Source organism: Echinococcus granulosus (genome assembly GCF_000524195.1).
Source record: "Echinococcus granulosus chromosome Unknown EG_S00021, whole genome shotgun sequence".
In the NCBI taxonomy this organism is placed as follows: Eukaryota; Metazoa; Platyhelminthes; class Cestoda; order Cyclophyllidea; family Taeniidae; genus Echinococcus; species Echinococcus granulosus.
In genome coordinates this window covers 650,327-676,037 of record NW_020170401.1, presented here as the reverse complement: position 1 = coordinate 676,037, position 25,711 = coordinate 650,327, and the positions used below count along the sequence as shown (strand labels likewise).

The following is a 25,711-nucleotide window of genomic DNA, read 5'->3' as shown; positions in this document are numbered from 1 at the left end:
TCGGGTGTGCCTATCTAATGCTTGTTCAAAAGTGGAAGGGTGTTCGTGGGAAGATGGTTTACAAGTCGGACATTCGTTTCCGCAAAGTAGTTCCAAGAAGGAAGGAACTTAAATTTGACCCTTTTAAAAAGTTATCTTCCAAGACCGTTACAGCGTTTAAGGGACAATTCGGTTGCAAAACTCAACCTTTGGATGGTGTGAAACTAGCCTGCAATGGACAAACCTACAGAATCGTGATAATGCAAACACGAAGTTAAAAAAAACTAACCAGTTTTGACCCATGGGTAGATCATGGCTGGTAGACAATGAGCTCTAGAGTAATACTGATTTCAAGTAGCAGAGGAACACTGAGACATCAACCCGCCTTACGGAATTCCGATCTTCATGTCGATACAGATGGTGAATACTGAGCTTCCACCCATTGATATGACCTCCCATCTCTAAACTGACTCCCAGTGCATGGAATAAGACGGCCCAATTCAATCACCTTGCCCTATCGATACCCTGGAGACAAACAGATGAGGAACCAGAGACTAATCCATCACATCTTCAAAGAGATACTTCAACCGCAATCGCACACAACAAACGATTGAAACATTCAAAAGAGAGCGATGATGAAAATAGTTAAGAATTTTTGGCAACAGAGACATTGTATTTCAAGAAGATAGGACCTACCCCATACATATACATACATATAGGTATAATAATAAACACACCTATTTGTAAAAGCACACACTAAAAAAATAGGGTGGAAGAGGACATCTCGCGCTGTACAAACAAAAGTGAGACGGGAGAGGAGAAGATGGGGAGAGGGTGAAGGAGCGAGGGGTGAAGGAAAGTGAGGTGACACAAGCAGCCGGGCAGGCAAGTGAGGAGGAAGAGAGCGACCATCAACACAATCGGTTTGAATGCAACATTACTGTTAACATTATTATCGCAGGTACTAATAAATACTTTGAATAGTGCTATTAAATGCTAGGTCAAGAAGAAGAATCACCTAGGACTTCAATTCGTTGTCACCGTTAGTCAGGGACTCAACCCGCTGACGTTTACAAGATTGGACAGGTGCAAGGAGAGGGGATTCATGGGCACGTTTTCCGCCCCTCCTGGTATTGGCGTTACTGCTTCCTTCTTCTATCACCGCCTCCACCCTCTTCTTTCTCCCATTTCCGCCCACCTCCTCGCCCTCAGTTTCCGCAATGGGGGGGATTAGATTGTGAGAACAGATGCCGTTTCGGTCATTTTCATCTTCACCTTCGTCTTCTTCTTCTTCCTCGTCGTCATCTTCGTCGCTATCGCTATCACTGACCAAGGAGTCATTTTGATTATTGTAGCTTTCAATTACCTCCGTGTGGGACAGACAAACGACCTAGAAGGGAGGCAAAAGAGATACACCATTTGCAAGATTCACTCTAGAGCGAGGACCATCTTCATCCTCATTTCAAGCGCATTCAAAAGCTCTTACATTATCAAGACCTACTGTGACCTTTCTAAGCCCTGTCTAAGCCGTAGATAAAACAGTGCTAAATTTAACCCCGAATTAGCAGCAAGAAGGTGGACAAACCTGAGCGTATCCACCTGGAATCAAGGGAGGCAAGACAGCTACACTGCCCTCCACGTGACTTGAACAGAAAGAGGTAGTGCAACGCTGGCAGAACACCGTCGAAGGACGTCCGCAGGCATCGCAGTGGTGCCATGGACACATCCATCGACCTTGGAGGTGATGAAAGTATTAAGAAGGTGGTGAGTTAAAAATGAAACAGGAAAAGGCGGTAGTCACTGAACTGAGGAATGATAGAAGTGCTTACCAGTGGGTATATCTTTAATGGAGAGGCAGGACATGTGATAAGCCTTACGACAGTCGACACCTGGGCAAATAATGCCGGCATTGGCGGTGACAGATGAGGATGCGGCCTTTGTGTATCTCTCGGCAGCGCGACGTCCACGCTTGGGTCCGTTTAGGCCAATTGCATTTCCCAAGGTTTTTGATGCAAAATATGGAGAAGACTGAATCTCTCGCGGGTTTGAGACAAGCTTGTTGCACCTACAATGGAAGAAGGTTAGTAGACATCCTCAATCCCATTATCAGGCACGTTAATCTATCTACCATTGGATAGTTGCTAAGCTTTGTGCGAAATAAGCTTCGTAAGATTAAAAGGTTCTCATTAGAATTGGTAAAGCTTAAAGTGGAACTGCCTAGTAGTCATGGTATTTCCCTTCACAACCCTTTAGATTTCGTCAGTATTGCTAAAACTGGTCACTGTTACAAATATCTCAAAAAAAGAATGAAAAAGACAACCAGTTAGAGAGGTGTGGAAAAGAAGAAAAAATCCCCAACTTTTCCGCCTTCTACAACAATATGGCGAATGTGGCCACGACGACAACATCGCATTACTTTCTCCCAATTTTGCTGAGGAAGTAGGCAAAAGCAGGGGAACAGGGGCGTGGTGGAGAAAGAGGAGAAGGAATAGAAGTGAGTGAGACAATAGGGAAGAAAAAAGAGGGAAACATGAGAGCGGAACTGGAGTCCCACCCCAAAATGCAAAAAACCTAGGCAGAGAGTGAGGGAGCTAGAGAAAGGTGGGGCGAGACGAAAGAGTGCAGCTCCTAGGCCTAAGTAGAGCTGCGGCATCTTCATTGACAGGCGGGCGACGGATAGGTGAGCCGAATGATTTGTGGAGGCCGGAAAAGAATTGCAAGTTTGAGAATTCCACGAGTGCGTACGCAAACGCCAAACATTCGCACTCAACTATTTGCAAATCTTCACCGCTTACCAGCTACCTTCCGAAACTTGTTTCGATGTAACTTCACACCTAGGTCACACAGTTCTGTGAACTCTACCGCCGCCCTCTTCAATCAGAGCACCGTCAATAGGGTAATGAAATTCGAGTCATCGTATCACATGCCACCAATATTAAAACGATCACAGTTTTGATCGCGGCAGTAAGCTGTAGTTTGAGCTATAGGGACAGCCAATAACAATCCTATGGCATCTTCTATCTCTAAAACTTCAGAAATTGGAAAATTGAGTCCTTTTGGATTAGTAACTTAGTAGCGCTACACACTGTTCTATGCCATAATTGAGCGGGGGTTTCTTCCAGTCCATTCTTCATCCAGTTCAATAAGCATTGGATTCAAGTGCCGATGCCAACGCAACAGACGCACCACAACTCATACACTTTAAATAAAAAAAGGATTGGTGTGTGCAGCATCAACAATTCACACACCAGGCTTGTGATTGCAACGATAAGAGAGATAAATGTTAGAACTAGGGCACACGAATCGAGCCATAAGGAAGATATGATTAGAAGAAAAAGAGGGATAATAGAGGAAAGAAAGGGGTTACTGACCGGTAGCACCTGAGTTTGGCGTTAGGTGTGGTCGCGTTTACTTTGGGCATTTTGACGGTGGTGGAGGGAGATAAAGACTTAATTTCGCTTCTACTGTGCCTAGTAGCGGCGACGGAGGCGGCAGTAATGGTAGCGGTGGAGGGTGTGGAGGGGGAAGGAGAAACCTTTTTCTTGGAAACAGACGTCTTTTTCTGCTTCTGAGATGTGGTGCTGCGACGACTGCGTTCCTGAACTGAACGAGCCGATTCAGCAGTGGTGGTGGTGCTAGAAGCAGAGGCGGAGGTTGCAGAGGCAGCAATAGCAGCGGAGCTATGATCGGGACGAGCACCCAGGTAGCCCACGCAGGTCTCCGCGCCGCAGAAACACACCTTCATTTCTTGACCGAGGGAGCAGAAATTGTAGTTGAAAGTCAACTCCTCGCCTGGAGCGATGTTGCTAAAGAAGGAGGATTAGAACAGGCTCCAAGTATGGACTTCCGTTCTTACATACATGAGAAAGCGTGTAACCGTGGTGATACTATACCCATCAACAAGCGCCAAATATGATCCTACTCTGACATTTTCTCTCGCATTTTTCATCAAAATTCTCAAGGAATCAAAAATAGTCCAGAAATAAAAAGTGTCAGCTCAACTCACCGCAGAGCAAAGAGGCCGATCCGCGTGTCCCCATTGACAGTCCACTTCTGTGTGAAGAGGTTGGGACAGCAGGAGTGGTTCATAAAGCGGCTCAAGTTGCCCTTCGGTCCGGCATCGATGATGCGTTGTGAGTCCATTTTCATCATGTAAAAGTTATGTATGTTATTTTTGTGCAGAAACGTCAGTCGCCGGTTGGCTTCTGCCTCATCAATGAGGTCACCTACGTACTCATTCACGAAGTCGCCCTATGCAAGGAGAGGATAAGAGAGTTAATGATTAGAAGACATCCGGGAGACAGAACTAAGCAATAGAGGATGCTCTACCCCAACAAAGCTGAACCTTAAACTACTCTATTGTTTAGTTCAGCAGGCTTCGTGGACTAGTCCAATCAAGTTTTGACTAACAAGGACTTCCAATAGCTTGTCGACCACCATATGACCATCCACTTAATTTCGTGGTTTTAGAAGATAAAAATGGCCATATTGCATGAGTCATTGCCGGTGAACGGTCGTTAAGTGGATTCTGAAGGACTATAAAACGAGGAGTATTTGTGATTCGTCACTTCCCATTCCTCCTGAACACTGAAGTGGACCCCTCATAAAATCAGGGTTCATGAACCTTAATTGGAGATTAGATAGAACGAATTCCTACTCAACAAATTTCGAGTTCACGCCACTTCTGACTTTCCCTTAGGGGTTTGAGTTGCACATCTAACCTAGTCTGGATCATTTTTTGGGAGTGCTTAACAAAATAGAAGTTTTAGCAAAGGATTCGTCCGCGGGGCGTTCCATCAGTTATTCAAATTAGTAAAAACAACTTCATCCCCTTCCCACTCTTGATCGAAATAGGACCCACCATTACGCCAGCAAGACATCAACGAAAACATTGGAAACAGACTTTCTGAATGGCCACAAAGGTCTTGAGGCCCCAACCGCGCTCCTTCCCAGTGTAGAAAGCGTTCTGTTTGGGGTACTGGCGGCGTGTGAAGAATTGGTTACGACAGGCCTTGCCGTGCACGCAGACGCTGGCGAGGCATTCGTAGAGCAGTGAGCGATTGACGCAACCGCTGTTCGGACCACAGGGATCGGAGGGACTACACTCGCATTGTGGTACTTCTGACAGATCAGTACATCGACGGATCCGCACTGGACCGATCGCCCGATTGGTCTAGAACACCAGAGCGTAAGTCAAGGTGGGCTGAGTCAGATGGGCGGGCCAGTCAGTCATAATTCGTGACCGCCATTGAACTTTTAATTTCAGACCACGGAAAACGATTACAAAATACAGGCATCTATTGCATGTGAATGCTTTTTTGTGCGTAGCAAAAGCCACAGGAGATGAACCGGCGAGAAATTGCCAATCAGATTAGAGGTTTTCTGAACATTTAACCGTCGCTCTCTTATTCTCTTGTTTTCATCGTCAAAATGACAGGCGATTTAGATGTGCCAATTTCAGGAGATCGTCAATGTCCCACTGCTGTAGCTACGCCACTTTAAGTTCTTCCATCGGGATCAAAAGGAAGACGCTGGAAGGTATGTCAAGAACCTACAACAATTGGTAGAACGAATTCTCTGCGGCTCACCTCGAACCGAAGTTGAGAGATGGATAACCGTCTAGTTTAGATATGAAATTCGCCACACATTATGGCCGATAAACTCCACAGCATGGACCTCAACTCCCTCAGTGAGTTGGTCACGTTTGCGGAGACGCGTCGGGTGTTGGCTACGACGTCGCGCTACAATATCACCAAGGGCCTCACCGATTGCTCCAGTAGAGCAGGACGGAAACCGTCGGCTGCGTGTTGACTACGAGAGGCTGAACTCACCAACAAAGATGGATGTCTTTTCACTACCATACATCAAATTGCTTCGCCACATTAGATTTAAAATAGGGACACAGGCAAGTAGGAAAGATAGAAACAAGACAGATGACAGCTTTAACATTGCTAAAAGGGGTTTATGAATTCCAGACAATGCCTTTTGGGCTCTGTAATGCAGTGGTCACTTTCTAAGGCCTTATGCGAACCGCGCCGATCAGATTACTCCTGAAATATGAATAGTATACCCAAATGAGACGCGTATCTTTGGTAGGAATATTTGTGAGTATAACACCAATCTGAAAATAATGTTGGGTGAGTTACGAGACATAGGTTTAACCCTAAACTCGGAGAAATGTCAATTTCTTCAATAGTCAGCTAACTTTTTGGGGCATACTGTCGCATTAGATAGGACGGCGGTTACTTGAGAGTGCATAGAATAGCGAGAGCCTACAATAAACCACAAATTTCGGGTTCCAAAAAAGCGATATCAATAGTTTTCATGAAAAAAGCATTTGCCTAATAGACTCACGCAATTACAGACCTGTTAGTTTTGTTGCAGACAATCGTGCATTCTTTCTCAACCAATCTGCTCGAGAGTGCTTCGAGAGCACATTTAATCATCCTAAGCTACAAATATCCACTCTTGAGATACAAACGACATGATTTAACGAAAAAGAGTTGGTGTAGCAGTCCAAAATCCAATTAATTAAAAATTTGTGGTCCCAACCTTGTAAAATTAAGCGCTGATTGCCTGTCCCAAGCACTGGATTTGCATTCTCAAAGTACAAAAAATATCACTTTAAAAAGAGGAATCAAAAGGATATAACGGTCTATGGTCCAACTTCCCATTCTCTAAGTGCTCAAATCACAAATCACGCATAAAAGGCAAGAAATCAACTAAACTAGTCCGTAAATTGTGATTCGATAGTATATTTGTATGCCTCCAGGGAAAACATCAACCCCAGCTTCCACCCTTTTTCCTCACACACAGAAGTAGCAATCGTTAAACACATATACGCACCAGTCCATCTGCCTGTCCGGGCGTATCCGGTCTCCAACCAAGCCTGGGAGCGGTGTCGAGGTGAAAAGTAAGAATTAAACGAAATGAAAAAATGCCGGTCTCTGGGGTGAGCCAGGTAGGGAGATAAAATACGAGGCACGAAAGAGTAGGTGACGATGGTTAACTGCTAGTCTGCAATAGAGCGTGTGATTGATAATATTTGTAGCCATAAGGGGCGGGTGACGGAAATCGCAGTGATCCATGGGTGGAATTTGCGCTCAATGTAATTCGGTGACGGTAGCAGTCAGTCATCCTAAATCTCAAAATCGACAGCAGGACAGTAGCGTTTGTCGCGACAATGCTCACGCCACTGCAGTGCCGCTTTCAGATACCAGAAGTCTACATAATTTATTCCGAATGAGTTGCGCATTGATGCAGCTCATTCACTTCAGCCACGACAGAGCATTCATCTTTGGTGGTTATTCCTTTCCACCCATTCGTAAAGGGGGCAGTAAACATTAATGACGATGTAGCGATTGAATTGCTGACAAATACTTAAATTTGAGCCAGATCACATTCGCCCATCATTCCCTTGTTCGAGATTGAATTTTCACCTTGTAAGTAGAATGGAATAATGACCAGTAGGTAACTGCTGCCCATTTTCAAGTTGAAAAGTTCACTTCTCCATCATCCAAACTACCCGACTTTGCGTAGTTTTTATCCTAAACTTCTGAAGTACTGGGAGCAGAATGAAGTTTGCCCATGTGGGTCCTTTCCAACCTCCCACGAAAATTCGGCAACTATGACATTGGAGTAAGGCTCTGTTTATGGTGCACTCGTAACACTAGTATTCAAGTTTTCCTCAAATACCCCCGGGCTGTGGGTCTTTAAAGTCTTCCGAAGATGTATGACATTTCAGAAGGATTACTGACCGATGAACCACCTTCTTTCTTACACGAGATTCCCTGTTAATGTTTAGACTGGACAAGCTAGCATTCACCCGCAGGAGTGATGGTTTCATACATAAGGCAGAGTTCAAGATTTTAACCCCACCAAAATTATCCACTGAACTAAAAATAGAAGTACTCAAACATCGAACCCACTAGTCTCCTGTATACAGGCTAAAACTGCCTCAACACTCGTATGCTTTGCAATGTCCTCGGGGACAACGAATTGGAAATAACCTAGATCACCGCCGAACAACATACCTGTTTAAACGAGATTAAGCTGTAATTCTAGTCACGGAAGATAAATTCGCAACACCTCCCCACAATGAGGGTTTTAGCTGGGTCTAGTTAGTGATTCAAGTCTTTCAACCGAATGGGGACTGTAGAGCTTATAAGGGATCGCAAATTTGTAATGTTAAAAAGGAACAGATGAGAAAAGGAGGAAGTGCATCGCACACAATGCTACGGATTGTAAGAATTTACATCCCCAAAATGTCTAGGACGTAGGGCTCAATCAAGAATACCATTAGTGGATGAGGATTTTGAGTGAATGTCCAGCTCTGGTGGCACGAAACAAATGACGAAAAATATCACGGACAATCTGCCCCTTTCAAGCCTTCCTTCCAGTTCTTTCAGAGCACAACTTTCGCCATCAACAAGTTTTTACAACTGCAGGAACTAGTTCTGGATATTGGTAAAGCAACCGAAATCAATTGCTGTGAGGGACTGAGATCTCAAAAATTGTTCACAATAGATCTGAGGCACTATACTAATAAGTAGACTTCAAAAACAATGTTGCAGGCGCCTGGGGAATGACCGGTGTAGACGTCAGACCATCACGGAAATGCTAAGGAAATGAAAAAGATGATTACGATTGGGACTGTAATATTCGAATGATTACCTCAAAGAAAACCTGACAGATGAATGGGACTTGATACAGCAAATAAACAAAGCAATAAATGACCCCGATTTCCACAGTGGTGAAGGAGCAGCGATGAGGTAACAACAGTTCCAGCTGCAAAGCCTTCCGCCAACCGGAATTGGCGAGTTTTTTAAAGTACAGATTTTGAGACCTTTTAGTTAATTTTTGGGAATGCAGAGCACGCAGGGCGAAAGTAGCGATAAATGGCGTCTCCGTCATTATCAGACCAAACAAATCAACAATCAGGGAGCACAAAAAAGGTAACCATGCTGAAAGGAGTGGAGGACGAGATACAAAAATTGCGGGAATAGAATCAAAGTAGTGGACGACATCGCCACTACCAGAATGGAGAACAGAGCAGTAGAAAAAAATAATGCTACGATAGGATGAGGAGAAGGCGGACACGATGGTGGTATCACCCTAGTCATCGATATGGTCCTTAATCAAGGCGAGGCATCACTCCAACCGGCCGCGTCGTTTGTGCATTTCCCCCTTCGGCTTTTTATGTGCATAATTAGTTGACTATCATCATTTCAATTAAAAGTAGGTGAAAAAAGAGAGCACAGTTAAAGTGCAGCAGTTAAACTCAGACCAACGCGGTATGTCCGCCCCACAGTCGCAGCTGAATGATTTGACTGCTTCCTTCTAATCGTGCACGTTAATCAGTAGGTCCTGCCAATCTCCCGTGAGATTCAACTTCCATAACGGTGGTAAGGAGCTCTAGTACTAGCCTTCCGATTAATTTATATGATTAGTGTGAAGGCTTAAGTTTAGATGAGCCAAAGGATTTTTGTAGATAAAAAGGCATCTATCAAGAAGAGTTGGATTCGTGAAGACTCATAATGCACTAAAACCGTCCATAAGTAAGTTTTGAAGACACAAGATTACTTGAGTACTATATTGATGCCAGTACCGTGGAATGTGTCCGAAGTCTTTCACTCTCTACAAAGAAGACTAAAGGCTTCACAGGTTCACTAGGGATCGACTTTAGATAAATAAAGAGTACAGAAGTGGTAGTAGTAAGGCAAAAGAGGGTCTTCAAAAGATGCTAATCCCATGGATACTTAAGATACGAAAGGGGCAACAACTAGGAAGGAAGAAAAAGAAGCCCGTTAGACGTGTCGTAGATGCAATTATTCATTTCATCTAACAAGCATCAAACAGAAGACAAAAAATAGCAACGGCAACAACAACAAAGAGTGAGGGAAAGTGTGGTTTTTTTTGCTATGCCGAATAAATCTCACTGTAGGTGTTTATGTGTCTATTGTGATTTCTTACTCCCAAGGACGTTAGGTCCTGTGAAAAGGCATAGTAGTGGACTGTTGAAATGACAAGTGGGCAGTAGGAGAGACCACTTTATAGTCCAAATATGTGCCTGTAACACAAGAAAAGTTCGTCTATACCAGTGAATGACTTGAATAGACATTGGCTTTTGTAAGACCTACTAATTCCAAAAAGTATTGCGACCAAGCCTAAATATAGGTTATGGCCAAACAATAGTCGGTTACAAAGATAATTCTGACGATTATAGCTGCAAAAATCAAAAACCTCTTTTCCATTCTTCTAAGAGTTGGTTGAAATACCTCCATTAGTGTTCCCAATTGCCGAATATCCGACCAACTGCATGCAAGATTAAACGTAGAAGTGAAAAGAACCGAAAAGTGCAAAGTAAAACTAGTAGCCATGATACCAAAGTTAAAGAAACTGAGAGAAAATTGCCTCTCTTTTCATTTACCTTTTCTTAATTATAGACAGAAATAGAAAAAAGCAGAAAGAAGAAAAACGCAGGTTTTCATCGCACCTAGAAAGAGCACCACGACTGCTAGTGAACGAACAAAATCAACAACAACCAGAGCGCACCAAATGTTTGCTAGAGGATATGATCGCATTGGAGATTACAAAGAGGAGGGGACCGCTTCCGTCTCCACTTCCACGTGTCGCTAACCGGTTGCGGTCAGGAGACGGTGCGACGACGCTTCCGGTGCCTTTTTAATCCTGCCACCAACACCGTTGCCGTCTTGGTTTTTCCAGTCATCCACACGTGCTAGGTCCTGTCTTACTTTCGCACTCTCTGAAAGTTAATGTTTGCACCACTTGTATTTGTTTCACCTGAGGGACCAAGAAGTATGTGGACTGATAGATGTCTAGCGTCTGCTATTATCTTTCCAGCTTCTTCCAAATTTATATGTCTTGGGCGATATAAGATCCTACTCTAAATCAGCAAAAAACTTGTACTCACTAATGGATAAATCGTAGAAGACTCACGATGGAAATACCACCGAAATCATCGTTATTGACTTCATCCGGTGGTGAATGAAGTTGAAGAGTGACCATGGAAAGCGTCAAATACGGGAATGAAAAGAAGCGAAGGCTGTCAGGGAAGGCTATTCGTTTTAGTTGGTCCTTTCAACTTTCCGCAATTCAAAAACCACACCTGCAGTGTTGAAAATTATTTTCACCCTCCTGTATTGCTACAGAAATGTTAGTTCTAGACTGTTGATTGATATAACTTTTCAGAGGTAACTCGAACCCCACGTATTTCACAGTGGCGATGATACTGAAGCTCAATGCAAAGAGGCAAATCTCGAAATCGAGTCGATGACAAAAATTGAAGTGAGATAATTCAGCACAATTCTAGGATCTAAAGATGACCCAGGCAGCGGAAAAGAGAGGCGAAGACAGGATGCAACATCATAAAGCTAACCCAAATTGTGAGTTCGAAGAAAAATTCCAAAAAAGAAGATTGCCAGAAGGCACACGCTCACAGAATATCCACCGGCCTCAGGCAGCACAAGGCATACGAAACACAACATTCTGCAAAGGGCATCAATGCAGTTGGATACTCAACTGCATCCTCATGATGGAAAGTCACTACATGTAACACACTGGACTACGACCCTGTGACAGTCGAAGCGCGTAACAGACTTGTAGTTATCCTGTGTTTAAGCACGCAAACTTTTCATTTTCCCATGCTTCAATTTGTCCAGCAATCACATCTTTTATAATTCTTCGCCATTCTACGGGACCAGAGATCACCAATGACACTAAGAGACCTGCCTTAATATACTCGTAGTAATCTGGGCGATCCTCGGAGTTCTTCAAGTTTTCCGCTCGTGTGGCCTTCCGTGCAGCCAAACCCTCGCCCGCCATCTTCGTAGCCCTTAGGTAAGCTTCTCTCCATTGGACAGCAAGCCGCTTGCGACGACACTGACGGTCATTCTCGATGCTCCTGCGCTCCGCGCGGCGGCCCGAGCACGGCGAGGAGATTCGATCACCGAGGGCTGGACTAGACAGCGCTTTCGAAGAGCGCGACGAGTTAAGTTTGGGCGAGAGGAAAGTGGTCATGATCGGGTCCTCCTCAGCCATGCTTTCCTCATCCCTAATGTCAGTCAGTGAAAAAAAGAGAAATTATTTTGGACACTCTCAAGAGTAGAAAACGGAATAGTGGCTGGCTGATTGAACCGCCTTTCATTCTCCAAACCCCTTCCTCCCTTCGGCTAATTTCTGCCTCTGTTAAAGCTAATTACAAGCCTAACCACACTTCATGAGGGACGTTGAAACTAAGTAGAGGCTTACGAGTTTGTCAGAAGGTAACACATTTCAGGGTATGGAAATCGCTAAATATAATCACTTGTCCCAGAGTTTAATTAAAAAATGGAAAGCACTTTGGCCGAGAAAGCTGTTTATTATTCGCCAAGCTATCCTAGGATGACTGCTTCAGTTCATCAACTGTGGTGAATCTACATCCTTCCACTAGTTTGATGCTTGTTTTAATTTTAGAGTGAAATAGTGAATCAAAAAGCCCTGATCTTCCTTGTCAAAACGGTTCTTCAACTCAGCAAAACATCCAACTCTTAAGTGCTGATCGAAAGAAGGCTTTCTTGGTACCAGCATGTTCTAACTTTTAGAAACTACAAATGATTGTATTCACCATTGATAAGAGACTTATCTCTTGCGAAATCTCATAGTAGGTTAGTTATGCCTCTATCATCCATCCAGGATGAGGTGCACTATGGGCTACCTGAATCGTCACAGAAATATCTCCAAGACGCTTGCGCCAGGGCGACTGAGCACCCAATTACTGCACTGGGCCTGAGGCCTCCTGTGGATATATGCAAGTTTTACCCAACCGTTCAGGAGAAACGACATCAGCACATACCGTTCCACACACGCACTACAACCGTTGCCCTTCACATTTATTACCACCTCATGCGTGAGGGGTAAGTAGCAAAAGAACACATTAAGGCGTTTCGTACCGCCGCGATGGCATCATTTTGTACCTACAAAAAGTCAGTTTGATTTGAATGCCGCTCTAAAGTGGGAAAATGACTAGGTTTGCCAAAAAATTCTTTCCTAGAGGCGCGAAAAGTAAAAAAAAGCTTGATTGTTAAGGAAGACTACTAGAGTCAACCAAATGGAAGGATTTGAACAAGATTTGAAAAAAGCTAATCAAAATACCACATGCACACAAACACCATGATATGTGAAAAATGGAAGATATTTACATTTTTAGTGATTGATGAGTAAGTGAGTAGTCCTAAGCGCACCCGGCGCGCCATTAAAATAAGCAATGAAGCTTACGATGATTCTAAGTCGTCGTTGTAATTTTCATTCTCGTTGTTATCAACTTTCGAGGTTGCACCGGCTCCATCACCGTCCCCGTCTTCACCATCCTGCTCCATTTCGGCATCCCCCTCCTCGAAGTAAAAGACACGAGCCTGTGTAGTCCACAAGCATACGGGGAAGATGCGGCGGTCATTTCGTCCACCTCGTGTCCTCGCTGCAGCTACGGCAGTAGCTGCATCGCGCGGCTTGATGCCATTGAAGGGAGTTGCCGAGTAGAGACCGAACAGTCGGACGGCGAAGAAACCGAGGCGTGCGGCTTGATCAATCTGCTCGAAGTCGGTGGTAGCAGGACCACCAAGACGGAGGGAACGCTGATGCAAAATCTCGCCTGGCCACCAGCGCACTCCCTTGAGATCTTTGTGAACATCCTCGGGGGGAAAGGTGTGTCGGAGGAACCGAAGGTTAGGTGTGAGGTTATTGAAAGCCTTGGTGACCTCCGGATAACCCAAGGGTGGTACGCGCACCCACACGATCTCACTGTAGCGCGGAACCCGACCGTTAGTGCAGTCCTCGCAGAAGAACTGGTCTTCCACCTGGACGAAAGTGAAATTAAGCGCTAGATTCAAAAACATTTTGATGAATGCCAAATTCAGTTTAAATACAGGTAGAGATGGAATGCGACTTTAAGCGAAAGATTAAAGACGAATATTTCTTAGCTAATTTTGCATACTGTTCAAGGTGTAAGAGCACAAAACGTAAATTGTGTAGCAATTTAGTCCATGCAGCAGACCAAAGAGGAGAGTAGGCAAAATAAGCCAAGATTTAAATTACGCTCATCGATTCCATATATTTAATGGTGTTGGAAGTAAAAGAGTGAGAAACAATTTCCGACAAAACCCTAGAACTTCCAAGTTGAACGAAGGATGATGAACTCTGAGAGAAGTAAAGGAAAAACTACGTATTTTTACCACTATGGAGGGCTTAACGAAGAAAACAGCCTTAGCTATTGCCAAAAATGGCCACCTAAAACCAGATCTTCTGCTACCTTCGGACTTGCTTCTAACTTTGTGCCGCTTTCCCATCGGGTAATGGGAGAAGGGGGGCAGATGAGAGGGGAAGGACATCCAGGGGGAATTAACTCCACCAAGCCTTTTCTAGGTACAAAACAGCGCTATTCACGCTTTTATTTGCATTCGAAAATTCCTCAAAACATTTCAAAAAGAAAAATTGAGATTAATTCAAAAAATCCGGAGAGACAACGGTTAACTTATGGGATAGTGAAGATAGTGATATGCGTCAATGTGCAAAACGTACGGACTTGAAGAAAGAGGAGTCACGAAAGCACATTGTGGCGCAATAACATCTTTGAAGACGCGACAACTTCCTGAGGTGATAAAACTATCATAAAGAAAGGTTATCACAAGATTTATGCGGAACGACTGGGAAGCACTATACTTCCTCACAAATTTATACAAGTAACTAAGAGAAAATTAGGCGAAAGAGTGAATATGCTACCCACAAACACTTTTACCAAGTGACAGGAGGAGGAAGAAGCCTTACTCTTCAAAATAACCATGGGCTACGAAAATAAAGCGTTCACCAATCCACTAAATAGATTATGATGAAAGATGGGGAACCAAGCAAATATGACCCTCACACTGAAAAGGGCTCGGTGGCACCGAAAGGCTTGGTGAAAGAAACTCGAGTGATCGCCAATTTAGCACCTCATTCCCAATTAGTAGAAAAGGGAGACGGAAGGAGAGCAAAATGACCAGGCCCCCTCTAGATTGGCAGTCATCAAAATTCGCAAAGCCCATAATGTGTGCTCTCGAAACGCTCACAAGACGCGCTTGGTGATTGAGGAATTCAACGAAAATGTAAGGGTACACAACTTTATCTACGTAAGTACTGAGAACAGTGGTGTACGTCATTGGAATGTAAAAAAGGGTCACGAGAATGTGCACTGTGAAAATAATAAAAGTTTTATAGCTTTGCTTCCTAAGACAATAAAACTGTCATAGTGAAGCTTCCACAAAAGTAAGATGAAGTGATTAAGAGATATACGCAAGTAGGAAAGTAGTTTACACTAGCTTTCCAGAAAAACAAGCACGTTGATGAGGTTTACTTAAGGTGTCTAGCAGCTCACAACTACTGCGGATATGGTGACGTGGAGGTTTCGGACTGTGCAACCAACAGGGAGAAATCGCTATTCATCATGACAGAAAGTGGATATCCGATCCCATTGAGAACGCAGAGAGAATTAGGATAAAACAAGGCTTGACGACTTTGGAAACGGAGTTAAAACAAACATCACATAGATGTGCCAACAATTCTGATATGCAAGCTGAAACAAACGTTATCACCGCAATTGTTCACTCAAAAGCACACTTTTCTACCGATCTCACACTCTCCCTTCTGTCATAATTCCACTTTTTCCCTTCAGACTAAGCTATTAGAGAAGTGGAACTCTAAACCAATCCCACCAAGCCCCTCACAGATCGGCGAGCATTCAATAAACGAAACGATTTGTGTTACTGTGCAAAGCTAATGAGCCCAGAATCACAAACCCATACATGAAAGTATTGCACAGACAAGTCTTTACAAGGTGGAGTGAAGCGATTGAGAGGTAAACAAATTTTGCACTACCTTTTTAGAAATACGAAGGCCTGTTGGTAACGTTACTGAGTCAAGAAATTTTCCAACAATGAAGTAAAAAGTGGGAAACCCCTCCTCGATCAAAGCATCAAGGAGCTTCGAAATGAGGGGAACTAGGTGAAATTGGGTTAAAACAAGATCGCGCATACCTCCCAGAAGCATCACCACCAGCAATGGCAACGTTAATTATCGCCGAACTTGATCACTTGAAACCCGAGTTTCCACCACCCTCACACACCTGCCCTTATCCACTCCCCTCTCCGAATTATGGAAGAGAGGAGGGGAGAGAGAGCCCAAATTAGCTTAGCCTAGCCCCTTCCAGATCGGCAGAGGGAGATGACTACACTGATGTGGCTAGGGACATCAAAGTGTGGCACTCACACAGGGTGTTGCGCCATACGGGACAAGTCGCGCAGATTAGGGGATGTGTAGCAGGGGGAGAGGACAAGTACAGGAGGCAGTTCAAAGGCCCTGCCTGGCTGATACGACATTTGGCCGAAACCCATACCCTGTGGTGATGGTGGTAGTTGCGTTAACATCATCAGGTGTGAGTGCGTGTAAGTTTATGACCGCCAAACGAGAAAATATATTTTTCAGGATGAGATATTTAAATTAACTAATAAGCCTAATTAGCACACTCCCACAAACATACACACACGTGTCTACCACCTTTGGACCAGTCCCGGAGATCGCATGTAGTTTAGAGATTCGGTGAATTAATTCAGGTCGAGAAACGGAGGAATTGGACTTAATTTTTGTTTAAAATAAACATGGTTATCCGAGTCTCCCTCTCCCGTACCACAAGTTCCGACTTGCCCACACGTCGTCCATACTTGCAATCTCGCGTGCCAAGGGCGTTGAAGTGTATCGGGTTTTGATTGTAGAAATGAATCAAGAAATTAAGCGACACTTTGGAGGCAAAGATAAACATCTTGTTCATCACGGATGTTGTTATTTTATATTTTTCAGTAGAATAAATTAACAACGGATTGGTGGAAAACAACTCGTCGAATGGGGTCGAACACCACTAAACAGGGTGTGGATAAGTTTACTTCACCTTTTCACTGGATTCAAGACCGGTCTTCGAAAAAAGTAGGATGTTGCGTTAATCATGCGATCCCAGCATCAACAACCTGGTTGGCAAAAGCAAATCACCTGTGTCTTGAGTGAGGGAAAGTCAGCTGATAGAGGGAAAGATTATTGTGGTCGAGAAATGAGTGGAACAAATGCAACTTCACTGAAGGAACTGACATGAGACAACGCCAAAGTGATTGGATGCCAATTAAGACACACGGACGTAGATATGTGGGAACAAGTTAGTGTGTACCTATGAGGAGGCCATGAAGACGGATTGCTGAGTCGCCTGCCAAGGGCGTAGTTGTCAGTCGCAAAATGGACACAGCTTTATTTCCTTTACTCTACCCAAGCTTATGCATGAAACACTATCCCAAAAATGACGCTAATTATTCAGCTAAAAGCCCGCCTCCTCTTTCCTTCCTTAACCGCCTATATACAAGTGAGCAGAGGGGAGGAAACACTCCGGTCAGCAGCAGTTATGCTTTAAATGCTAAGGCGTGAAGGTGGGTGGTGGCCTTATCACCCTCTCCCAGTATCTCGCACACGCATATGTGGACGAGGCAGGGAGAGAAGGGAAAACAAATGCATGCAGGTGTAAAACTAATCACTCGCACCGCTAGGGAGAGAGAAATTGAAAGACAGAGCAAAGGGGGGTACAAAAAACACGTCCCTTCTCTAACCCCTTTTCGAATCAACTTAACAGCATTGTTGTATACGCAGTCAATCTCCTAAAAACGTCAATTACGAATGGCCTAGTTACTCATTAAAATCGCCGTCAGCAAAAGATTGGTGGTTTACGTAGGCGTACTGTGATCAACGTTCAATTAAGTTGCATCCTACAATCAGTAATGTGAATGACGAAATGAGACGTCCTTATTAAAAACATGGTTCAAAAATGCGCCTCTCTGTGCATGGTTAGAATGCAACAAAAAACGACTTTCGTATGATAATAAATGAAAATGAACACCAACCTGGAGAGTAGAATGTCTTAATCAACTTCTGATTCGCAAGGGCAGGGTCAACCACCTAGGGTTTGTTCGGTCCCTGGGTTCTCACTGAAACCCACAAAATCCCTCAGTGGAACGAATTGTTAAATATAACTAGGATAAGCCCTACAGACGAGGTGAAAGTTACCTACCAAGGCCGAATACAGGTGCGAACAGGACTGTTTCCAGATGATAAAAACTAATGGATTAATGACGAAACGGAGTGGTGCAATGATCGCAGACGTTGCAACAATTCCACGAGCATATACAATTTATAATCCTCTCAGGAGCTTACCAGTGCTTGTCTGAATCCACGAGATTAAATAGTGGCATGAGTTAAAGAGCAACAACTATCCTTGAAACATACGCGATTAAGATGAATACCGATTTGGACTCAACCAAGCGCGTGTAAATGAAAAGCAACACTTTGATTATTTGTTTAACACTTCGTGCTGGTTTGGCGGGTAGTCAAAGCATTGCTTCTGTACTTTCGCTGGACGGTATGGACTCTGCCAGCCCTTCTGTACGCCGGTAATGCATATTCTGCCCTAGTATCACGTCCTCTTTCTTCTTCAGGGAAGACTCAGGCGCTACATTGGTGGAAGTAGAAAGCGAACCCGATCCAAAAGGACAACTACCTTGACCTTCGTTTCTAAATGCTAAATCTTAACGGGACGGGAGAAGGGCATATGCTGCGGATGGGGGAATTTGTAACCACCGCTAACAGAGGGGATGAAAATGACTTTTACCTTCATCCACCACCCAAGTCCTGTGTTCCACAGGATTGCTATTAACAAATGAAGCGACGCTAACCTTGAACCATCTGAAAAAGTTCGCTACGGAGCTGTCTACGGTACCTGTATAACGATGCCAATGAATGAATACGCGACATCTCCTCTGCCGCTGTACTAGCTGGACAGAATCCAGGTAAATATGACCGGGAAGCACTGAAGTGAGAGCGATATGTCAAGGAGTAACAGATGGAAACTTTATCGCCACGAAACTACTTTAAACCCAGTCCTTTATTGAATGACTGCATTTAGGCCAATGCTCCAACGACTAGCGATGGAAATACGTGATGGCCAGTACATTCCCCTCCCCCCAACGCAGTTTCCAAACAGGACGAAACTCCAGATCCAGTAGAATTGTCAAGAAGGATCAAAAAGGTTGCAGTCAGATGTCTTCTCAGCTGCAGGCAGATTCGATGACTGACGCAGTTGGTTGGGGGGGGGGGGGGGGTTAATTTTACAGCACGACCTACATTGTGATGGCCAAGAGGAGTTGCCGGGGCCAACGCTCAAAAGGAGAGGTAGGCTATGTAATACTTTTATTATTTTTTAACTCTTCGTCATCGTTTCGCGGACACTTAAAGCTCCACCATTGTACTTCCGCTGGGCGGCATGACCTTCGGGCTGTGCCAGCAGGCTCTTCCCCCAGCCTTCCTGTATGCCGGCAATACATTCCCTGCCCTAGTACCACGACTTCTTCCATCTTCAGGAAGGCCATAGAGCTTCGCAGTGAATTAATACTTATGTGGTCAAAAAATCTAAATGACCATTGTATATCAAGAGATTGTCACTTATCAAAGCCAAATACAAAAACGAATGAACAAGAATGGATTGCCTTTGATGAAAATCCGATTATTAAGAACTCCCTTGGCCCAAAAACGCCTGTTTGAATACACGGAACCATTCAATAAAACGATACAATGAAAGATCCATAGTGTACGTTGGTCATGCTCTCTACTTCCTCACTGTATAGCAAAAAAGGTTGCTCTACTTGAAGGGCTTTCTAATAAAAACCCACTTCGTAAGGTTAGATAGAAACTCTGCTTTCGGTAAAATAACAGCAAGACTTGCACAGTACTATCCATTTGAATTACTTCCTACAAAAGCAATTAATTACCTAAACTGCAATTTGACATGTGAGAACAATGTCGATTATTTAAAGTCATTTCAATGTACAAAGCCTACTTTTAATCGCAGAGATTCCTCGTTCTCACCGTTTCAAACAGAGATGTGCTACAAAGAATAACATAATAGCAAAATAGATACCGACCCTTGCTGTTTTCAGGTGATAGGGTATCGATGACAGGAGATAAAAGTCGTCATGGTAAACGACGTAAGCAAACTCGTATTTCTTCGCGCCCCTCTGCTTCGGTGAAATCAGATCCGAGTAAGACAAAAAGATGCTAACCGTGGTACGCACGCACGCACGCACGCTCAAAACATATCCGGCAATGTATTTCTACGTGCGTGTGCGCCTGCGGCTGCGACTGCGTAGTGTTTGTTAGAACGCCCCGAACTAACTTCCGACAAAGGAGAAGGATGAGGAGAGAGATGCCTATCTCACACGGATGAGGAGGATTCCAGCCACACAGGGATGGGGGAGCTGTAAACATGGCGTGGTGGCTTACAATGGAGCAGGTCAGGCAGAGGGGACAGAGGAAGAGGCAAAAAACTGCTCAAAAAGGCGCGGTAGTACATGAGGCAAAATTTTACGCGTTAAAAATTCCGATAGTCCCTCTGGCACATTGCTGAGGTTTTTCAAACCCTGAGAAAATGAACAAGGTGAAAAACACGCGTATCGCACCCAGGGAAATCGTTTGATCGTTTGTTGGAAAGTTATAGTTACTAAATTGAAGACATAGCTGTCAAATGATTTATGGTAAATTGTTAATTTACAGCTTCCAATAAAGTAAGTAGTCGGAATAATTGAAATACGTATGTGTAAAGCATGCTGGAAGCCGTCAAAACTACTCTTCCAAGTGGCGACTAAAAGTGATAAACTATCATTTTAGACCAGAATCCATGAAAAACTGACTTCACTCAAGGCAAAAGTCAAGTGATAACTCGGGGTTTTACGGGGTTCAAATCAAATCAAAACTTATGTGCCAAACCCACTCGTTACTCGAGCGATCTCAAACAGTTGAAACCAATTAGCCTTAAATCTGTCCTGGATAAATAAATCAGACAATTCGAGCGCGTACAATGGAAAAAAAGAGCCCTCAAACAAATGGGAAAGTGCGTTTGTGGCTTCTACACGCTTTTTTAAACACCACCCTTTTAACCCCTTCTAAGGAAGGGAAGGGGAAAGTGGACTTTGTCGAAAAAGTAGAGAGAGAGGTGAGAGGAGGAGGGACACAAGCAGCGGCAAAGAATGACTAACCTTCAAAGCGAAAATCGCTTCTTTTTAGCACGTCAAAAAAACTACAGGCAAACATGCAATCCGTGTAGAACGAGGCTGGGTAAATCAGAGTCCACTCACATCATCAACATGCAGACATTCCAGGTGGAATGAGGACGGACAGCCTTCACAGCAGACAATCTCCCCGGCCCTTGAGCAAATCAGGCACCAGGAGATATTAGTTGGCCGGAACCAGTTGGCCAGCGGGAGACGTTGTTCATTAGAGAGGAGGATCTGACTGAGTCCCAGTTGCTTATACAACGTCAGGGACGATCCAGGAGCCGACTTTCCTTCAGCGCAACCGGTATCCACGGCACTTCCACCAAGTGGGATAGAGGGCTCCATCGTAGACGGCGATAACGATTGATTGAGTTCCACCGGGGTAGAGGGAAGGCCAGACGGTTCGACTGAGTGGACATCCGACTGGGTGGGGGAGTGCGTAGCACTGCTATCAAGAGTGGCTTCAATGCTGGATTGTGATGGATGGGACTTTTTAAGCTGAATAATACGGGGCGGTGGTTGAAGAAGACTCTGTGGTTGGTTCTGCATTGCGTGACGTGAGCAGACTATCCAGTACCGGGAGAGCTAAAAGAAAAAAATATTGTAAATGAGCCGTGATGTTGTGTTAAAATGCTACTACCTACTCAAAAGAGAGTAAACAGATAGAAAAATTCATGTGAAAATCCCAGTTTTCCATTTAATCACAGTGAACACAAGAATGTGCCATTATCAGCAAAGTAATGCAAATTTTAGAAGCCGTATTCGAAATAATGAAGTGAAATGAAAAATTTTGTCGACGAAGAAGTGGATGAAGGTGCATATTTCCATCGGTTAGCGAGGACTTTTTAAACGATTGAGAATAGCTTTAAGCTGATTAATACCACATCCCTCTTGAAGAGATCTTTCCACATTTTTCCACAAACTGAAAGAGCAACTTGAATGTTATTTTCGTCAGGACGCATTAAAGTCAAATCAGGTTTTGAGAGAAACAATTACTAGAAGAGATATCCATGCCATGACCATTTGCTCATTCCTCTGTCATTGATATCACACAAGATAAACGTAGACAATGAAGATGAAGCGTGAGTCCCCAAATTAAGTAACAAAGCAACAAATTCACATCCGTTACCGATGAAATGAAAATTATTTGTGAAATGAGCAATTTTGGTGTCAAGTTTTTGGTAGAGGGTACTTACAAAACATAAGTAGGATGAGTGAAATCACAAGGACAAGAAGTAAAGACAGCAACGACATCAAAGCCACTTTTCAATGCTTAAAAGAAAGCTCTCCCCGTTAACAACGCGTTTTAATGGGAGAATGGAAATGTGATCTCAGAAATTCACTCAATATGGATTATTCTCACCGAACCCGAGCATAAGCAATAAGGATGGGTTAATCGCCTGGAAGGAAAGGTAGATCCTGTGCTGGGACAACGTCTGCCTATAAGTTCTTTAGCAAACATGCCAATTAGATCGAGGAGGCATGATGCAAGCTTCCGATCCCATGTTTCGCCCTCGTCGCAAGCTAAAGGTAGCTCTAACCAAGATACGAAAGTTTTCACTTTGAAAAGTATTGCAGTTGTAAAGAATGGGGCGCTGGGAGGAAGTTCAAGATTTGAACAAAGAAGAGTTCCTCCGAAACTGTTGACTCTGCAGTAGCATCTAGCCCACTTGGCTGGCCACCTTTAAAGAAACCCGTAATTGGTATCCTTGCAGCTAGAGCCCAAAGGCCTCGCGATTCCTACGAAAGTGCCCAGATCTTCCGAACTTGCACGGAACTTCTCACCCGTCGCTTGCTCCAATCCGGTAGCAACACTAGCTTGATTTGTTCAACTACATTCCATTCTGAGAAACTGCCGCAACGAAATGATGAATGAGTCCAACCGCAAGTTCTCTGACGTAAAAGCGCTAATCAAACTTGCCGGTGCCATGAGGCTTTGTTCGGATTCACTAAAGCAGCGTAAATATCAATCCAATTTGAGCGTCTGCAAGAATCTGAGTACGATTGTTCAGAGGATACCGCATCAACCATAGAGCAAGTAGTTTAAAAGAGCTTCTCCCGCAATGGAAACAGGGCGTGAGCCAACATTCGAAGAGACGGTAAGCTGTTGTCGTGGTGGGTTTGGGTTGTACTACACGGCCAAAACCCCACGATAGTGACCGAACCAACCCAAAGAAAGCCACAGATATTCAGAGGTCTAGTGACCGTGTTGGGTCTATTACATCAGCGCAAACAAACACCATGTTCAGCCCAACGAGGAGGGCATCCACCAAAGACCGTATTTCTTGCAGCAAAACCCAATATCTTCACAAATGCTCCACCTATCAAAAGATGATCGTTTCAAAAAAATAGAAAGCCGCTGAACTACTTGCGACTGAAACTGAAACATGGGGTAAAGGACTGCCGCTTACTTTGGCGTTGCCAGGTCACAAAATGCAGTGGGCAACACCACCCGTTACTTAAGTCACTAAGCCCTCGAGCTTAAAAATGTACTTGCTCAAAGACCATCCACTGTGATCTTACAGTTTGCACCAGCAGTCCACTCGGTGAGGCAATTCCAAACACCTTCGATAGACACTTTAAAACAGTTAATCGACACTTCGTCAGCAGCAAAAATGGACCGCCAGAAAGCTGTTGCTCCGATAAGTAGTAAAGTTTAACATGTTGTCATCCGATTACGAGGAAAACATGCCAGCGCATGGAACTTGCCCAATCAACGGCTTATCGAAGCCGAAGCCTATGAGACGCTCGCAGTTGAGCCTGCATAAATGAAACCACCTGAAGGAGATGACACTACTACCAGTGAATGACGGTAAATTTCGTGCTTTGAATGGAATCGACATTCTAAAGCCTCGGTGAGTGCTGGAACAAAGCCTTTGCGGACAGGATAATCCTTACGCATCAAAAGACCCTGTAGTGTCAAAGCTCCAAAAGATGCAAAACATCAGAGTAAACGATATCACTCAGAAAGTAGAACTGCAGACAAGTCTGGAACCGATTTCAATGCTGAGTTTATGAAGATGATGCCAAGAGCCAAAAAAATCAAGTCACATGGCTGCTCCAATATCCCTAACTTATGGGTATTATGTAATAACCCTGCCATGGAAACCTAAGTCCTCTTGTTTTTCAGACAACCGCGGCTCGGCAACGGGGAGATTGATTGATTTGAAGAAACTTCTACGAACCGATGAACCCTTTGCCTGAAGATTGCGCATAAATAATCCCGAAAGGAGGACAAAACCGAACTGAGCAAAAAGTAATGTTAACTCCCGCGTCACGGAGTCCATAAACACGATGACGCTACTAAAGTGAGGAACTTCCCTAAGACCAACTCTTTACTACGTCAGACCCCATGAATATCCTATAAGGGATGCTCTCGAAGTCCCAAAAACACTAGTATAACCCTGTCGTGGATATCGAGGCCATGTTTTAGCAAGTGAAACTGCCCATTGCTTACCAGGACATTTCAAGACTCCGTTGGTAGCCTCATGGCGACTTGATCCACAAATTCGACGACTATAACATGACAATACATCCCTATGGATCTGATCAGCTGCTTGTACAAGCCAGAGGCCGCGGAATACCACTAAGTGTCGCAAAGCCGAACCTGATATCCCAGTGCTCAATCCGACAAAAGGGGCCTCAATCACCAGACCCGACTCTGAAAGTCGGAAGGAAGGGCAGGCCAGACAGCTTTATCTTCATCGCCGCGCACTGAAGAGAACTGTTATCCCATATTGCTTCACTGCAGGACTGCTTGAGAACAGCAGGTCCTGGCATGTTTCTTGTGAGGCTATCCATAAAAGATTCTCGAGGAAGTCAACTGGGCGGTAAAAGGAGACCAAAAGCTGGAACGACTGCCTACGAGAGCTAAAGCAATAACGAGCATCCAGGTTGCGCCTTACCTACGCCCTACAGATTGAAAGCCAGAACTGAAGGCTAACCTGCACGAATCTAGGAATGGAACAGAGGCCGACTATTATGCTAAGATTTATCCACGCCTCATCCAGGATCGTGAAAGGGTGAATTGGCAATTGCTTCCGACCAATGTTAGCCATGCTGAGTCACTCCTTTGTCCCCAAAAAGTGACTTTCTTCTCCTTCCAGCCATTTTTTCCCTTATACTGTTGTTGAAAAAACCATTACCCTCGCTACGCAGCAGCACCTGTATCGGTGCTATTGCAAGATTTGGTTAAGCTGCTTCTCGGCCTTACAGCTGTATAGCGGGCAAAAATGGTTATCGGCTCTAGGTGGATGGAGATGAAGTGTGTGTGTGTGTGTGTGTGTGTGTGTGTGTGTGTGTGTGTGTGTGTGTGTGTGTGTGTGTGTGTGTGTGTGTGTGTGTGTGTGTGTGTGTGTGTGTGTGTGTGTGTGTGTGTGTGTGTGTGTGTGTGTGTGTGTGTGTGTGTGTGTGTGTGTGTGTGTGTGTGTGTGTGTGTGTGTGTGTGTGTGTGTGTGTGTGTGTGTGTGTGTGTGTGTGTGTGTGTGTGTGTGTGTGTGTGTGTGTGTGTGTGTGTGTGTGTGTGTGTGTGTGTGTGTGTGTGTGTGTGTGTGTGTGTGTGTGTGTGT

At 44.3% G+C, this 25,711-nt stretch overlaps 1 protein-coding gene across 1 annotated transcript; it reads right to left on the bottom strand. All coding sequences in view use genetic code 11, as the record gives it.

The window, feature by feature from the left end:
- Nucleotides 1–997: 997 nt before the first annotated feature.
- On the bottom strand, nucleotides 998–25,201 carry EGR_03823 (Histone-lysine N-methyltransferase, H3 lysine-36 and H4 lysine-20 specific; the record flags this gene model as incomplete). Its single annotated transcript, XM_024493072.1, has 15 exons — nucleotides 998–1,369; nucleotides 1,565–1,713; nucleotides 1,809–2,044; nucleotides 3,351–3,785; nucleotides 3,986–4,230; nucleotides 4,883–5,152; nucleotides 5,626–5,779; nucleotides 7,737–7,874; nucleotides 7,904–8,012; nucleotides 10,619–10,744; nucleotides 11,727–12,052; nucleotides 13,255–13,654; nucleotides 13,745–13,832; nucleotides 21,225–21,728; nucleotides 25,088–25,201. 15 exons carry the CDS (start codon nucleotides 25,199–25,201, stop codon nucleotides 998–1,000), a joined length of 3,666 nt encoding a protein of 1,221 aa, XP_024352533.1.
- Between the last annotated feature and the right edge of the window lie 510 nt (nucleotides 25,202–25,711).